At 45.5% G+C, this 17,246-nt stretch overlaps 1 protein-coding gene across 1 annotated transcript in view; it reads right to left on the bottom strand.

Annotated features, from left to right (window-relative positions):
* Positions 1-13,743, bottom strand: part of Abcc9 (ATP binding cassette subfamily C member 9) — a 134,349-nt gene extending 120,606 nt beyond the window's left edge. Inside the window, exons 1-6 of the mRNA XM_045139497.1 lie at positions 13,639-13,743; positions 13,208-13,323; positions 10,503-10,574; positions 10,132-10,293; positions 5,106-5,247; positions 256-377 (exon numbers count right to left, since the gene is read on the bottom strand). Of these exons, the coding sequence (XP_044995432.1) occupies positions 256-377; positions 5,106-5,247; positions 10,132-10,273 (406 nt within the window). The 5' untranslated portion in view covers positions 10,274-10,293; positions 10,503-10,574; positions 13,208-13,323; positions 13,639-13,743. The remainder of the gene's footprint in view (positions 1-255; positions 378-5,105; positions 5,248-10,131; positions 10,294-10,502; positions 10,575-13,207; positions 13,324-13,638) is intronic.
* Positions 13,744-17,246: the final 3,503 nt, after the last annotated feature.

The following is a 17,246-nucleotide window of genomic DNA, read 5'->3' as shown; positions in this document are numbered from 1 at the left end:
CCATGCTATAGCTCTGAACAACTTCTGGTAACCCAAAGACATTCCTCCACTGGTTTCCTACCACACACTGACACACCAGTATTGTCAACGTTTAGGACATCTCAGTTTATCTTTAACCCCACATTTATTAGGAGACTACAGGAGAACACTTGTGTTTTTCCCAATGCTTCTCACACTTAACCCACTCTAATAGTATTTTTTATATGGAAGACTAAAAATAAATGGTTCTTTGCTGGAGAATGTAATTATACTTACCTAAAAGTAATTTAGGAAAATTGGAAGTTTCAATATTATGATAATACACTATAGATGTGGTTGTGGCAACAAATCCCATCACAGCAGGCATAAAGAGATGGAGATGCCTGGACTCCCGCCGTCTGTGGACAACAGACAAAAACAAGGTCATTGTCTAAATTCGAAAGTTCTAGAGTTCTTCACTGTTTATATTTCCTTTACTGGAATTTATTCTCAACTAATGTTAACAGTATAGGACATTGTAAGTTGTTAGTTGGATATATAAGACAAGACTACCTTGCATGATATGATTCTACTGAAAAGATTTCTCTCATACAGAAATGTGAGTGAAACTTAACAATATCTAAAAGTGCTTACAACAAAAATAAGCATATTGAGCAGGGGAGATAGCTCAGCAGTTAAGGCATTTACCTGAAAAGCCCGAGGACCCAGATTCTATTCCCCAGTAACCACATAAAACCAAATGCACAAAGTGGCGCATGCATCTGGAGTTTGCTTGCATCAGCTGGAGGCCCTGGTGCACCCATTTTCATTCTCTCTCTCTCTGTTTCTCAGTGATTCCCTTTCCTCTCTGTTGCTCTCTATTTGCAAATAAATAAACACAAATATTTTTAAAAATAAAATAAAAACACATAAACAGGGCTGGAGAGATGGCTTAGCAGTTTAAGTGCTTGCCAGCAAAGCCAAAGGACCCAGGTTCAATTCCTCAGGACTCATGTAAGCTAGATGCATGCATCTGGAGTTCATTTGCAGTGTCTGAAGGCCCTGGCATGCCCATTCTCTCTCTCTTTCTCTCTCTCTCTTTCTCTCTCAAATAAAATAAATAATTTTAAATAAACATTAGCAGCACTGCATAAGCACATATAACATATAAATTACTTGCAAGTCAGACCTGAACCTGATGAAATAATTTCACAACTCAAACGTGTAAAAACAATCATCTGAACTCTAAAGTGTGTGGAAAGCATGTTTGCTCCTTGAACAGGATTCCTAATTTGTGTAATCTTTAGTGATCACACTGTTCTATCAATCCATTCAACACACGTGTCCTTACTAGTCCAGACCCAGCAATGGATTCTGGGATTTAGGAATAAACAAGACCTAGTGTTCATGGTCCCAAAGTCAGGAGCCTACTGAAGACATAAATAGCAAATAGAAAATCCAAAGCACAGAGAAGGAACAATGATCACACTGTGAAGGTGTCTGGACTGAGGAAGCTTAGTGCAAGAAGCGATTTCTGCTGCCTAAGAGTGTTGATCTGCCACACAGAGGAAGAGACCGTCTCAGGCAGAGGTCCAGATGGGTCCAAGGGAACAGCAGTGGTTCGGGGACTCTAAAAGGCCAGGCTTCGCTCATTCATAAAGGGTGTAAAGAAGACAGCTACTCGCTCAAGGGGGAGGAGATGGGAATTCTTCAGAAAGTCATTTCAGAGATGTTTGATGGTAGAAACTGAGCTATAAAGAGAAATATAACTGGAGATAATACCAAGCACAGTAAGTCAGAAAGACTAGCAGATATTTCCTGTCATTCACAGGCCCTAGGGTTGCTTATAGATACACAGCACTGTGAAGTGCAAGACATGAAAAAGAAGTAAGGCTGAAAAGGGAGGAAGCTAGCGGGAGGGAGAAGTGAAGAAGAAGAAACGAGAGGGGTGAATGCAGTCTAAGTATATAATGTACATTAAAAACATTTTCTGTGTGAAGCCCTCTCTCTGTACAGCGAATATCTGCCAGGGAAAATGAAACAAGTGCTCCAGTGAGGAAAGCAGAAGAAAGGCACATTAATAAGAGGGAACAGAGGGCCTGGGGACATGGCTCGGAGGATAAAACACTTGCTCTACAAGTGTGAGGACCTGAGTTTGGATCCCCAGCACCCACATAAATCCCTGGCTGACGTGACGGCCTGCCTGTAATCCCAGTGCTTGGGAGGTAGCAATCCCTGGGGCAAGTTGGCTAGCTAGAATAAGAAGTCGGAATCTTTTCCTTGCAGAAAACTGGGATGTGTGGATAGTCAGAGTTATGTTTCAAAGGAGTCATTCTGAACCAATGTGGGTGATGGAGTTGTCATTGGTGATTTGGGGCTGTGGGAGCAGAAAAGTGAGAAAAAGCCCTTAGGGAAGGATGGACAGAGGTCAGGTGACCTGACGAAGGACTCAAGGAAGCCTGGGCAGCAGTAACATGAAGAAAACTGGATTTGGAAAAGATGGTTTGTTAGAATGGATAGGACTCTCAAAGGACTAATGCATGAAGGTGACAGTGACGGATGATTTGAGTGTGATTCCTCATATCTGGGTGAATGACTTGCATGAGCTAACCAAGACTTTAAGAGCACGTGTGCATTAGAGAAAGGAAGATAAGGTTAGTGGGCTGTACAGATTGTGAAGGTATCTAACTGAAAGTCTGAAATGTCTCTGCATTTGTTATACTTTAAGTATAGAATCTTTGATAAAGATTTTAGCTAATCAGAAGGGTCAAATTTAATAATTTCAAGGACAAAAGTTGTGCGTGAAGATGTTATTCATGTTCACTGGGCTTCCTGCAGTTTTCAGAATGGGTCAGAAGATTAAAAAAGTTTTTTGACTTGGTGCTGGAGAGATGGCTCAGCGGTTAAGCGCTTGCCTGTGAAACTGAAAGACCCCAGTTCGAGGCTTGACTCCCCAGGACCCACGTTATCCAGAGACACATGCATCTGGAGTTCGTTTGCAGAGGCTGGAGGCCCTGGCGAGCCCATTCTCTCTCACTCTCTCTTCTCTATCTCTTTCTCTCTGTGTGCTTACAAATAAAATAATTTGTTTTTAAATTTGACTTAATTTATTGGAAGATGGATTTTTGAGAAGTCTGGATAAAAAGAGTAAAGAGACATCTGTGTCTAAGGAATGAGAGGGAGGACGAGATCATCTAGGCTATATTTGTGCCCATTGTCTTTTAGGATGGATCCCTGAGAGTACCATCTCTAAACAAGTTTCCACCATTAGCAATGCATGTACTCATTATTCATTCACCCTTCGTTTTCTCTGAAACCCACTTATCAACCATGAGGCTGGCAAGGTTGTCTTCATGGTCACATGTCAAGGTCCTAAGAAAGATTAGACTGGTCTCCTCCTACTTCATACACTCACATAGAGATATATGAGGTCAAAACACATGTTAAAGAAGTTAAAAATTGCCGGGCATGGTGGCATATGCCTTTAATCCCAGCCCTCAGGAGAGGGAGGTAGAAGAGTCACTGTGTGTTCGAGGCCAGCCTGAGAGTACACAGTGAATTCCAGGTCAGCTTGAACTAGAGTGAGGCCCTACCTCGAAAAACAAAAACATAAACAAACAAACAAAAGAAGTTTAAAATGTAAACCAGCATTGGCTGCATTAGGGCAAACATGCCACAAGATTTTAAATAGCTATCAATAAGAAGATTGCCGATTAAGCTTCTAAATACTTTGAATGAGAGCATATATTAGAATCTCTGACAGTTTTTTCATTTATCAGAAAGTAAGACACCCACTTATCTTCAAAGATTCATTATGAACCATTCTAAAACAGTTGGCTTCATGACAAAAGCTTAGCAGTTTTACTCCTTGTTAGTTGGAAAAAAAAAAAAAAAAGATCAAGGGAGGTCCCATTAGATAAAAGAAAAACCATTTCTGAGATTTCCTTCTAAAAACATCAAAAGTTTTCTCATCAATACTTTGTTATGAGAACGAGAGAACTGGAGCGCCAGAGTCTCTAGCCACTGCAATTGAACAGATGTGTGTGCCACCGTGTGAGCATGCATGACCTTGTGTGCATGTCACCTTGTGCAGCTGGCTTATACGGGTTCTGGGTAGTCAAACCTGGGTCCATAGGCTTTGCAGGCAAATGCCTTAACTGCTAACCATCTCTCCAGCCCCTCACCAACACTTTAAAGAAAGGTATACCATCTGGCATAGCTTCACAATCAAATGTTTCCTATTACTTGAGTTAATTCTATTCCTGTGTGAGGAAAATGAAACACATTTCTCCCAGGCTATGTTCAAGTTTATAAATAAAATACAAATTGACCAACACAGACTTCTTTTATGAGATGGACAAAGGGCAGTCTAAAATGCAGCTGTATGACAATGTCTATTTTAAATTCCTTTCATCCTCCACCTCGGGTTGTGGCTCTGTCCTCATTGGGTCTGAAGCTCCTTTAACACACCTCCTTCATCTATCTCTGTCTGTTTGTAAGATAAATGGAAACATCAGAGAACTGAATACTACATTTATATATATGTGTATCTATCTATCTATATCTATATCTGTATCTGTATCTATATATATATATACACACACATATATGAGCTATGCCCCAATGTAGGCAATACTTATATCTATTTTAAAAATAAAGTAAACACCAACATGTTTTAAAAGAACTTTTTGGATAAGGGCACAAAGAAATGTCAAACACATGATTGACCGTAACTCAAAACTGTAATTGTGGGCCAGGTGTGGTGGCACAAGCCTTTAATCCCAGCACTCAAGAGGCAGAGGTAGGAGGATCGCCATGAGTTCAATGCCACCCTGCGACTACAGAGTTAATTCCAGGTCAGCCTGGACCAGAGTGAGACCCTACCTTGAAAAACAAAAGAAACAAACCAAAACCAAAAAAAACAAAATTGTAGTTTGCGTACAGTGATACTCTGCAGCAACCCAACAATGCAGGCAAGACACTTGACTAGTGCCTAGGCTAGGTGACAGCTATACTGCCCCTATGAATTATGCCCCTGCACAGCAAGCCTGGCTTTGGGCTGCTCTCCACTGCTGCCCGCACCCATGCCCCACGGGTGTGCTATAAAGGTCTGAGGCATGGAGCTGTGGCGTCACTTCGTCACTTACGAGTCCGAGACAATGCCCTCTGCTATCTCACACACATGCACGAAAAGGAGGGCAAAGGTGAGGATCCATCTGAGATTGTGGCCAGGAAAGTGAAGCCACGTGTTGTGATGAATTTGCACTTTAGAGCTTTGGCTCCCCCATCCTAAAAAAGAGAGAGAGAGAGAGAGAAAATAAATAAATGAAGAAGAGAAGTAAAAATGTAATGAAACAATAAGCCAATGCATCAGTTATTGTCATGGACATAATTTATATTATTATATTTGTTTGGGGCAGTTCCTGAAATCTTTCTTTTGTTATTTATTTGAAAGAGAGAGAGAGAGAGAGAGAAAAAAAAAAAAGAGGCAGAGAGAGGAGGAGAGACAGAGAGAATGGGTGCACCAGGGCATTTAGCTGTTGCAAATGAACTCTAGATGCATGCGCCCCCTTGTGCATCTGTCTTACATGGGGCCTGGTGAGTGGTCCCTGGGTCCATTGGCTTTGCAGGCAAACTCCTTAACCACTAAACCTTCTCTCTAGCTCCCAGTCCCTGACATCTTAGTGCTTCCTGGGGCAGCAACAGAAATTCCACACTGTTCTCATTATGCCACAAACTGAAAATTTCAGTGGATTTTTGCCCCACTGCCTAGGCTAACACGTTAGTATTTGCTGCACTGTTCGGACATGAGAACAGTGTGGTCCCATCTGATGCTCCTGCTGACAGCTTTCAGGTTTATGGTGTGAAATAAATTCATAATTAGAGTATCAAAGGAGGTTCAGTGTCTATAATCCTTTGGACCCTAGGACTAAGGCTTTCTGAGGCTTCCGAAGGACTCAAAAGTAAGACATGCGTAGTGTTGACTATGAGATTCAGTAAGGGACCAGCTTGATATGTATACATGTCACATGGGAAGGATGACTGCCCATCCCTGGGCCAGCTCTGTGTGGCAGGCATCACAGAGCTTTTCTCAGAGCATGTGGAAGCTTTATTTATTGATGGGAGCTTTTGAGAAGAATCAGGGGCACTACAGATTCACCCTGAGCTCCTCACAGCATAAAAATTCCATTTGTTTAAAAAATGGGGGGCTGGAGAGATGGCTTAGTGGTTGAGTGCTCGCCTGGGAAGCCTAAGGACCCCGGTTTAAGGCTCGATTCCCCAGTATCCATGTAAGCCAGATGCACAAGGTGGTGCACGCATCTGGAGTTCCTCTGCAGTGGCTGGAGGCCCTGGTGTGCCCACTCTCTCTCTCTCTTTGTCTCTCTGTATCTATCTATCTATCTGCCTCTTTCTCTCAGTGTCACTCTCAAATAAATAAATAATAGATTTGCATATTTTTAAAATTCCATTGCTTTTTTGTCAAATTTTAATACCACCCCTCAAAGCTGTAGAGTAACCCTAACTTCATCTGTGATGTGCAATGAGAAAACCCCACTTTCATCTTTTCTTTCCTTTTTTGCTTATTTTTTTAAATACTTTTTGTTCAATTTTTTTTTTATTTATTTGAGAGTGACAGACACAGAGAGAAAGACAGATAGAGGGAGAGAGAGAGAATGGGCACGCCAGGGCTTCCAGCCTCTGCAAACGAACTCCAGACGCGTGCGCCCCCTTGTGCATCTGGCTAACGTGGGACCTGGGGAACCAAGCCTCGAACCGGGGTCCTTAGGCTTCACAGGCAAGCGCTTATGCACTAAGCCATCTCTCCAGCCCCTTTTTTGCTTATTTTTTGACTACAGAAATATCCAACACATTTCGCGAATGAATGGGAGATCCATACTTGAAAGTGCAGCGGTTTCTCTACAGGTAAAAGGACTTCTAGAGCATTCTTTGAAAAGAAAATTGAGTTATGTCTCAGTTGCTTCGAATGTAACTCCTCGCTGGGTGGTAGATTTCACTTGCCATTTCTACCTGCACGTACACCGTAAAACTCAGCCAGGCAAGTGCTTTGTCTTTTCTTTTACTGCTTGACACTTCCCTAGCATCCCCGCAAATCATACGACAGCGTCACAAAGGAGCATTCTGACTTTGTCATGTTCCTTTGCCAGTGCTCACTCCCATCCTCTATGGAAATATCTGGCTGCTTTTCCCCATGCTTGGACGGGCCAGATTTCATAGCTCATGTTTTTAATCCCAGCACTCCACGAAGTAGGAGGGTCACCATGAGTTTAAAGGCAGCCTGAACTATAGAGTGAGTTCCCGATCAGCCTCAGCTAGAAGGAAACCCTACCTTAAAAAACTGCATGAGTGTCACTGTCCTGTCTCTCAAAAGGCTGTCTAGAAATAAGTTACTAATGTAGAACTACAATAAAAGGGGACCATCCACCTTCAACTTCAAATAATACTACATAAATAATGAGTACTGATTCCACATATACCCACTCTGGTCCCAGGATAGTTAGTGACTATACATTAATTTAACATAGCAACGTACCAAGAGGTATGATGGCCTCTGTGTCTACCATATAACAGAAAGTCTTTTTTTATATATATATATATTTTATTAAATTATTTATTTATTTATTTGAGAGCGACAGACACAGAGAGAAAGACAGATACAGGGAGAGAGAGGGAATGGGCGCGCCAGGGCTTCCAGCCTCTGCAAACAAACTCCAGACGCGTGCGCCCCTTGTGCATCTGGCTAACGTGGGACCTGGGGAACCGAGCCTCGAACCGGGGTCCTTAGGCTTCACAGGCAAGCGCTTAACAGCTAAGCCATCTCTCCAGCCCCAGAAAGTCTTTTTTAAAGAATTTTTTTTTAAGAGAAACTTTATTTACTTATTTGAGAGAGAAAGAGGCAGAGAGAGAGAATGGGCATGTCAGGGCTTCCAGCCACTGCAAACGAACTCCAGATGCATGTACCACCTTGTACATCTGACTCACGTGGGTCCTGGAGAATTGAACCTGAGTCCTTTAGCTTTGAAGACAAGTGCCTCAGGGCTGGAGAGATGGCTTAGCGGTTAAGCGCTTGCCTGTGAAGCCTAAGGACCCCGGTTCGAGGCTCGGTTCCCCAGGTCCCACGTTAGCCAGATGCACAAGGGGGCGCACGCGTCTGGAGTTCATTTGCAGAGGCTGGAAGCCCTGGCGCGCCCATTCTCTCTCTCTCCCTCTATCTGTCTTTCTCTCTGTGTCTGTCTCTCTCAAATAAATAAATAAATAAAAATATTTAAAAAATTAATAAGTAAAATTACACAAGTTATTTTCAAATCTTTTAAATTAGGCTAGTTTTCTTTAACTATCACTGTAATAACATTTTTTCACTTATTTTTCTGAGAGAAACCATGCTTGGGATCATAAAAGACCACACAGTACTTGTGTCTTCTGAAAAGATAAGAACATAATATGTAGGAAGAATGACTGAAGCAGAAAATATACACAGGAAACCATTATATCCTTGTGTTACATCCCTTCGGCTGAGTGGTGGTGAGCTCAAGGCATATTCATTATATTAACCTTCATCACTTCATAGTTTAAAACTAGTTTGTATGTGTTTAAGTTAAATGATAAGGGTTTTTTTTTGTTTGTTTGTTTTGAGGTAGGGTCTCACTCTGGTCCAGGCTGACCTGGAATTAACTCTGTAGTCTCAGGGTGGCCTTGAACTCATGGCGATCCTCCTACCTCTGCCTCCCGAGTGCTGGGATTAAAGGCGTGCGCCACCACGCCTGGCAAATGATAAGTTTTGCTGAGCTAGTTGGTGCACACTTGAAATATCAGCAGTGTGGAAACTGAGGCAAGAAGACTGCAAGGTCAGGGCCAGCCTGGGTCACATAACAAGACCCTGACTTATGAGAAAGAGGAAAAGAAAGGCAAAGAAGGGGAGGAAGGGAGGGAGGAGGGGAAGAAAGAAAGGAAGGATAAAGAGAATGAGAAAGAGGATAAGAAGAAAAAACAGAGAGGAGCAGGGAGGGAGGAAGGTAAGAAAGAAAGAAAAGGAAGGAGCGAAGGAAGGAAGGAATAAAGGAGAGAGAGAGAGGGATAAAGAGAATGAGAAAGAGAAAGGGGAAGGGAGGGAGAGGGGGGAAAGAGGGAGAGAGACAGAGAGGGAAAAAGAAAAGAAACAAAAATGATAGGGTCTACTTTGGCTGTTTGGGGAAAGTTGCACAAATTATACATAAACCAAGACATGCGCATTTTGAACCTAAATAAATAAAATGTATAAACTATATTATCATGTTTTCTGCTACATAGCCCAGGCTGTGCCACATCTTACCATGTAGTCTGAGCTGGCCTAGAACTCTTGATGATCCTCCTGTGTCAGCCTCCTACATGCTGGTGTGACAGGCGTGAGTCGCCCCATCCAGCTCACTTCTTTCCACATAGTTCGCACATTTGCTCTTTCTCCCTAAGACCCAGCCCATCCCATTTCTTTAATGCCATGTCCTGCCTCTCTCAAGACCTACACATTACTCTGCAGTATCCCACCGGCCCTGAGCGCAGTCTGTTTTGGCAAGTTAAGAACAGGATAGGGCTGGAGAGATGGCTTAGTGGTTAAGGTGTTTCCCAAAAAGCCAAAGGACCTTGATTTGATTCCCCAGGACCCACATAAACCAGATGCACAAGGGGGCACATGCATCTGGAGTTCATTTGCAGTGGCTGGAGGCCCTGGTGTGCCCAATCTCTCACTCTTTCCCTCCCTCTTTCTCATACATAAATATCTTTTAAAAAGAACAGGATAACTTGCTCCTGACTGGAAGTGGGGGGACAAGTGGTATGGTTTCTGTTGACACATCGGCTTCTCTAGACCACCTGTGTCATCCAGTTTCTCTCCCATTCCCTGGCATAAAGCAAATGCTACACCCATGCTTCAGGTCTGCCTCACGGAAGTCTTGTTATTATTTTTTTCTCCCTTGGAAAAACCTGTGACCGCAGAGCTGGCACCCATGACCACCGCTCAGCCCACAGCACCTCTGGTACCAAACACACAGACCCAGAACATACAAAATAACCACACTCTTCTGACACATCACCTCTCATGTCGGAGAATTTCATGCAAGAGTCTCAGCCACTAATAAGAGAAATATCAGGTGTCATAACACGAGACTTTAGGTTACTTACCAATAAACAGTATCGGAAATGTGATAAACAGCAGGAAGACATGAGGGACCAGGTTGAGAGCGTCCACAAAGCAGGGGTTTTGTAGCACCCCATCAAAGATGTTATATGAGGAGATGTTATTGCCACAAAATGAAAGACTCATTTCTTCGTATTTGGTTTATTCTAAAATGGAGGGAGAAAGAAAGTCCCCCTTATTATTAAGCTTTCTGTCTTAAAATTATAGCCTTCAATCGAGAATAACAACATAAAATTTGTTGTTTTATTTTCAGATGGGGAAACGAAAGACTATATCAAGGTAATGACAGTCTTTCATAAAGACCTGATATGTTTTCGTACTTTTTAAAAGAAAACTATTTGGTAGTAATTGATACCTTTGTAAAGTGGAAAAGCTGTTTCTCAAAGAAGAATGTGTCTGACGAACACATCAAAGAACAACAGTGAGGCTATGACAAGGAAAAGATAGAGGAAAATAAAATCAGTGACTGAAAAGTCAAAATGGCACAATATCAACAATATCAAATCACTTCTCATGCCCCTTCCTTGAAACAATGATTCCTAAGCTGCCTTAGATGAACCCAAATTACTAAATATTTCACTACTTGCAGGAAACAGTAATACACAGGCAGGGCTGTAAGCCTGTCTCTGACTTGAAATTTTAAAATTAGTAAAAGGAAACATATATGTGTATTAATCATATTTCTAATAAAGATGGAAAAGCAGTCAATAAAAAAATGACAGCTAGCACTCAGATTTTTAAAACTCTTTTTAGTGGAAATTGGGAAAGGGAAATCTAAACCAACTATTTATCTATTATTATTTTTAAAATATTTTTATTTTTGTTTATTTATCTGAGACAGAGAGAAAGAAAGAATGGGCACGCCATGGCCTCCAGCCACTGCAAATGAACTCCAGATGTATGCACCCCTTTGTGCATTTAGCTTACGCGGGTCCTGGGGAGTTGAACCTGGATCCTTTGGCTTTGTAGGCAAAACCCTGAACTGCTAAGCCATCTCTCCAGCCCCATTTATCTATGACTTATTTTATTTTCTGCAGTGCAAGGGACCGAGCCCGGGAGCTGATGCATGCTCAATAGGCCAGTGCTCCACCACTAAGTCATGTGCCCAGCTCTACAGTTGGCATTTCACAGAAAGATCTAGAATAGTTTCCTCCCTTTGCACTGACCTCTGGGTTTCTTGGCTCCCAACCTGTCCACTACCTCTTCTGCATGTCTTCTAGTTTTTCTTTTGCTTCTTCCTCCGTCCTTTCTCCTTGGCCCTTCACCCCCTCCTTCAAAGCCCACTGTTCAGACAGCAGTTTCTCATAGACAGCCCATGTCACAAACCAACATGGACAACAACAATAACAAAAAAGATGAGCGAATTCAGTGAAGAAATATCAATCATTATTGTGCTTATCTGACACACTGGATCAGGATTTTAATCTCTCTCTCTCCCTCTCCCCCTCCCCCTCCCTCCCTCCCTCTCTCTCTCTCTCTCTCTCTCTCTCTCTCTCTCTCTCTCTGTGTGTGTGTGTGTGTGTGTGTGTGTGTGTGTGTGTGTGTGTGTGTTGTGTTAGAGGTTGAGCCTGATACACTTAACCTAGGAAACTGCACCTCAGCCTAGCTGCAACATCTCCAGACACCCTTCACTACCACCCTCTCTGGATGGATCTAGGCTCGGCTCAGCAGTAAGGCCAAGAGGCAATGAAGGAGAGCCTTCAGAAGGGAAAGCATAAACCCTCTGAAAATTGCTCATGCATTTAGAGCACACAAGAGAATTGGAGAACAGGAGTGACTAAACTTTAAAGGCGGGGACCAAAAGTGAAAACTTGGGGGCTGGACAGTTGGCTTAGCTGTTAAGGCATTTGCCTGTGAAGCCTAGGGACCCAGGTTCAATTCCCCAGTCCCCCCATAAGCCAGATGCACAAGGTGGTACATGTGTCTGGAGTTCATTAGCAGTGGCTAGAGACCCTGGCATATTCTCTCTCTCTCTCTCTCTGTCTCTCATAGATAGTTTAGAAAATATTTTTTTTTAAAAAAAGAGTGAAAATTTTGTTTTCAATTACCTGAAGAACAGAAACCCCCAAATTGAAAGTATTTCTTCATGAGCTAACTTGCGATTTTCTGGCAAGAATAGCGTGCTTATTCCTTGACACGCACTGTATAAGGTTCTACACCCTCAGGGATTTGTAAAGTTTGTCTTTTACGGATAAACACTGTAACTGACCTGCCAGCTCTACCAGGCTGGCTAATGGGGAGGGAGGCTATCTGATTTAATCAGGGACACCGTTTATTTTTTCCAGGCCTCTCCTTTAAAAGTTGACTCTGGGGCTGGAGAGATGGCTTAGCGGTTAAGCGCTTGCCTGTGAAGCCTAAGGACCCCGGTTCGAGGCTCGGTTCCCCAGGACCCACGTTAGCCAGATGCACAAGGGGGCGCATGCATCTGGAGTTCGTTTGCAGAGGCTGGAAGCCCTGGCGTGCCCATTCTCTCTCTCTCCCTCTATCTGTCTTTCTCTCTGTGTCTGTCACTCTCAAATAAATAAATAAATAATTTAAAAAAATTTATAAAAGTTGACTCTGATTAAGGGGGAAGCAGCTCCATTCGCCTGTCCGCCAATGTCACCAGTGTCACTTGCGAGCCAGTAGCGGTTCCAGACCACCGCAGAAGAGCAGACGTGGCAGCCTCCCTCCTACCGTCTCGCAAAGGCACCCTCGAGAACCGGAGGGAGGTAAGGAGCGCCAGGGAGATGCTCCAAAGCGCCTCCTCCCCGCCTTGCTATCGCGGATACTCCCACAGTACAGCCCGCTGGCGAAAACAAATGCTGAAATCACCTCTCTCAAGTGACTCAGTGGACAGTCCACAAAACAAGTGGACGTGTCCAGCCATCGTGGCTAGCTGGCTGGCTGGCTCATATCGGAACGGGAGGAACTCTCCTCGCCAAAGGGAGCAGCTGACTTGATGGACAGCCTTCTCTGAACCCACCCATTTCCCTGGAGGGGCAGTTCAAGCTCTGTGGCACAGGAAAGATAGCTTCACAAAGAGCCTAAGAAACAAATCAAGAATGAGCAAAGAAATACCTTGAGCTTGATTCGATGCTTCAGACGCCCCCCCCCCCGCCCTACCGGCCAGCTTCCAAACAGTCCAGATGCCTTCGCACACTCTTAGGGTGCAAATTTCCAACCAGGACACAGATCTACAAAACAAAGGGTGGGAGAAATAAAGTAGATGGAAAACTAGGATTGCCCAAGAAAGACCACATACACATACATACATATCTTTCGTCGTTTGCCCTGCGCCAGCAGAGGTGTGCACGTCTGGCCGCCCCCCACCCCGACCCCTCCTGCGGGGGTCCTGTCTCCTTAAACCAGAGATACTTCCCCAGGCAGAACCCCGATTGCGCGCGGGCGCCCCGGGGTGGCTGCAATAGCCAAATCTAATGCTCGAAACCGACAGCTCTCTGTCCCGGGACTGGTCGGTGTCCCTATGCGAAAGCCGGGGTCTTACTCACTGCCTCGGATGACAAGCTGTCCTCCCGGCCCGCGAGCGCGCAGTGCGCCCCAGCGGATTATTTTTAGGCGATGAGAGACCAGCTGCGGCCTCCTATCGAGTTTCCAGGCTGTGGGCCGGGCGCACGGCCGCTCCGGAACAGAGCTGGGCTGGGGGGGGAGGGGGGAGGCGGAGGGGGGGAGAACTGTCCCCACCGGGACCCTGGACACCGCAGCTCCCAGGCAGGAGCCAGCCTTGAGGGGGACAGGGGACCCTCCACACCGCCACTCCCCGGGAAGGAGCCCTGCGCACCGGGATCGTCACCAACAGGACCCTGGGCACCTCCACTCCTGGGAAGGAGCCCTGCGCCCCGGGACCTCCCCCAACGGGACCCAGGGGGCACCGTCGCTCCCAGAAAGGGCCAGTCTCGAGGGAGAGCTTCCCTGGGCCCGGGGACCCTGTGCGCACCGCTCCGAAGGACAGTCCGCGGGAGCAGCCCCCTGGCATGGGCATGGGGCGCGCACCGCTTGGACCAGCCCACACAGCGCGGCCCCCAAACTTCACTGTACAGTGAAACTTTCAGGAAAGGACCAGAAGATTCCCCGGAGGCGGCGTAAGGTACCAGCATGGGACTTTCTCCCTACCCCGCACCCTTGGGTGGCCACCCAAAGAGCAGATTTGGGGGGCGTGTAAACGGCTTTCCCTCCCCCACCCAGCTTGACTGGGGTATGAAGGGCTCATTTGGGAAGAAGGAACCGCTGCCCCGCTGAGAAAGTCCTGGGGGAGGCGGGGCGGGACAGGGGTCTCACTTGGACGCCCAGGATTCAAATGTAGTTTCCCCACACTGCCTGGAAAATTTTGATCAGGCCTCATGACCCGCCACGTCCCACCCACCCTCCTACCCACCCGCGACCCTTCCCACCCCCGAAAATGAAGCTTTGATTTCCAGGCATAGAGCCAACGATCTGTTGCTGCATTTACTCTGGGACATAATTAACTCTCAAGACTTGTCTCTTTAAAGTTGGACCATTCCTGAGGGCGCATGCCTATAATCCCAGCTTTTGGGAGGTAGGCAGGGAACATCAAGAGTTCAAGACCCGCCTCAGCTACACAGTGGGTTCAGAACCAGCCTGTGCTCACTAACACCCATCTCAAAAGATATATTCACTCCATAATAACTTTCCCAAGTGAAGCAAATTTTTAAACACTTTTAAGTTCTTATTTTAATTAATTAATTAATTAAGAGAGCAAGAGAGAAAAAAGACAGACAGAGAGAGAGAGAGAGAGAAGGGGGGAGGAAGAGAATGAGCGTGCCAGGGCCTCCAGCCACTCAGCAAACAAACGCCAGACACACGTGCCCCCTTGTGCACTTGGCTTAGGAGGGTCCTGGGGAATTGAACCAAGGTCTGTGGGATTTGCAGGCAAATGCCTTAACTGCTAAGCCATCTCTCCATCTCTTTTTGTTTCTTTTTTGGGTCAGTATCTCACATTGGTATTCCATGCTGGCCTTTTAGCACCAGTCTCTTGCCGCAACACCCTGAGTGCTGGAATGGCAGGGGTGAGCCACCAGCCTGTGACTTTTGACCCCACCAACTCTAAACGTGACCCTTGATGTCCTCAAGGGCCAGTTTTAAGTCAGCAACTGTCCTGACCCAATAAAGGATGCTCACCAGGCAGACTGGTGCCTGGGAGGCTCCATAAGTGGTCCCCGGGGGTCACAGATCACTTCCTGGACCTGAACTGTGCATCCCTATGACCTTCTGGCCTCCTGGACTTGGTGCAAGGAGGCTGACTCCAGCCTTGCACATCCCCAGGGGACATCCACCCGGATGTCTCTCTCTGGGAAGACTGCCCTGTTCAGGGTGAGTTCCAGCCTTGGCCAGTCTCTGGAACCAGAGCCTGCCTTTACAAAGAGGTGACACACAGGAGATTCCCTCACTTCAACCTTCTAGCCTTTGGACCTGAGCAGTGGAGGGAATAAGACGAAGACCATTCAAGACCAGGAATCCTAGAACCTTGCATAGTCCAGGACACCACTGGGTGTGTCTGGAGTTCACTTGCAGCGGCTGAAGGCCCTGGCGTGGTCATTCTCTCTCTTATCTAATCTGCTTCTTTCTCTCTCCTCCCCCACCCTCATCTCTTAAGCAAATAAAATAAAATGAAAAGTTTTTTTAAAAGACATGGCATCGGGCTGGAGAGATGGCTTAGCGGTTAAGCACTTGCCTGTGAAGCCTAAGGACCCCGGTTCGAGGCTCCATTCCCCAGGTCCCACGTTAGCCAGATGCACAAGGGGGCGCACGCGTCTGGAGTTCGTTTGCAGAGGCTGGAAGCCCTGGCGCGCCCATTCTCTCTCTCCCCCTCTATCTGTCTTTCTCTCTGTGTCTGTCGCTCTCAAATAAATAAATGAACAAAAAACAAAGCAGATTCTTTAAAAAAAAAAAAAAAGACATGGCATGATGATACAATGATACAATCCCAGCACTGGGAAGGCCGAGACATCTGGAGCACAGGGCCAGGCAGTGTAGCCTCAGTGGTGAACTCCAAGCCAATGAGAGTCCCTATTTCAAAAAAGGTGTATTAGGAACAATAACCACCAGCCACCTCTTCCTTTCTATGTGGCCTTCCAAGGCTGCAGCAGCAGGGTTTTGCCCACTTGGCCAGCCAGGGAGGCAGGTTACATGCAGAGCTGGCAGAGGTGCAAAGGGAGACTGGAGGCCAGCAGCCCCGGGATGTCCAGAGAGTCAGAGGGCAGCGCCCACTCACCGTGGGGACACGTGATGTCTGTCTTCACTGGTGATAGGACAGTTAGCTGCAGTGTTGGAAATCTGAGAAGTGTGCAAGAGCATTTGTTAAAGGGTCTGCAAGTCTAGGGCTGGAGAGATGGCTTAGCTGTTAAGTGCTTGTCTGTGAACCCTAAGGACCCTGGTTCGAGGCTCGATTCCCCAGGACCCACGTGAGCCAGATGCACAAGGGGGTGCATGCATCTGGAGTTCGTTTGCAGGGGCTGGAGGCCCTGGTGTGCCCATTCTCTCTCACTCTGCCTCTTTCTCTGTCCGTCACTTTCAAATAAAATAAAATAAAAATAAACATAAAAAAGTGTCTACAAGTCTAGAACTAAGCAAAAGCTGAGCTGTTGAACCAGCAATTCTCCTTTCTCCAAGAATGGCATGCCTTGTCAAGACCCAATGCAAAGACGTAAATATCTGTGCCTTTTTATAACAGCATCTATTACGAAAAAAAAAATGTTACTTATAGTTTTCGCCATTTTTATAGCCCTATGAACAGCCCAAATTTAGAGCTGTGGCTTCATGGTGCATGACATATGGCCTGGGTACCTGTCATGAAATCCTGTAATGATGACTTGCCAAGCTTCTGTGGATGTCTGAAGACTTTATTTTTGCAGTCATGAGCTTAGGCTGGACCTAAGTTTATGTAAACCAAATCATGCTGTCTGTCTTGTTTGTAGATGCTGACAAAAGATAACTAGACCTTCAGTTTTTGTTTAGATTTTGCTTGTGTACTGTAGATGGCTGTAGATTTTTGCAAGTAGAAGTCGGCCTGGCATACTCTCCAGCAATACTGCTTTAGCTTGAGTATTCTAAAATACACTTTTTATAGAGTACAACATGC

This window comes from Jaculus jaculus, chromosome 22 (assembly GCF_020740685.1).
Source record: "Jaculus jaculus isolate mJacJac1 chromosome 22, mJacJac1.mat.Y.cur, whole genome shotgun sequence".
Classification (NCBI taxonomy): Eukaryota; Metazoa; Chordata; class Mammalia; order Rodentia; family Dipodidae; genus Jaculus; species Jaculus jaculus.
The sequence above is the reverse complement of the archived record's forward strand: the minus strand, read 5'-3'. Positions and strand labels throughout refer to the sequence as shown.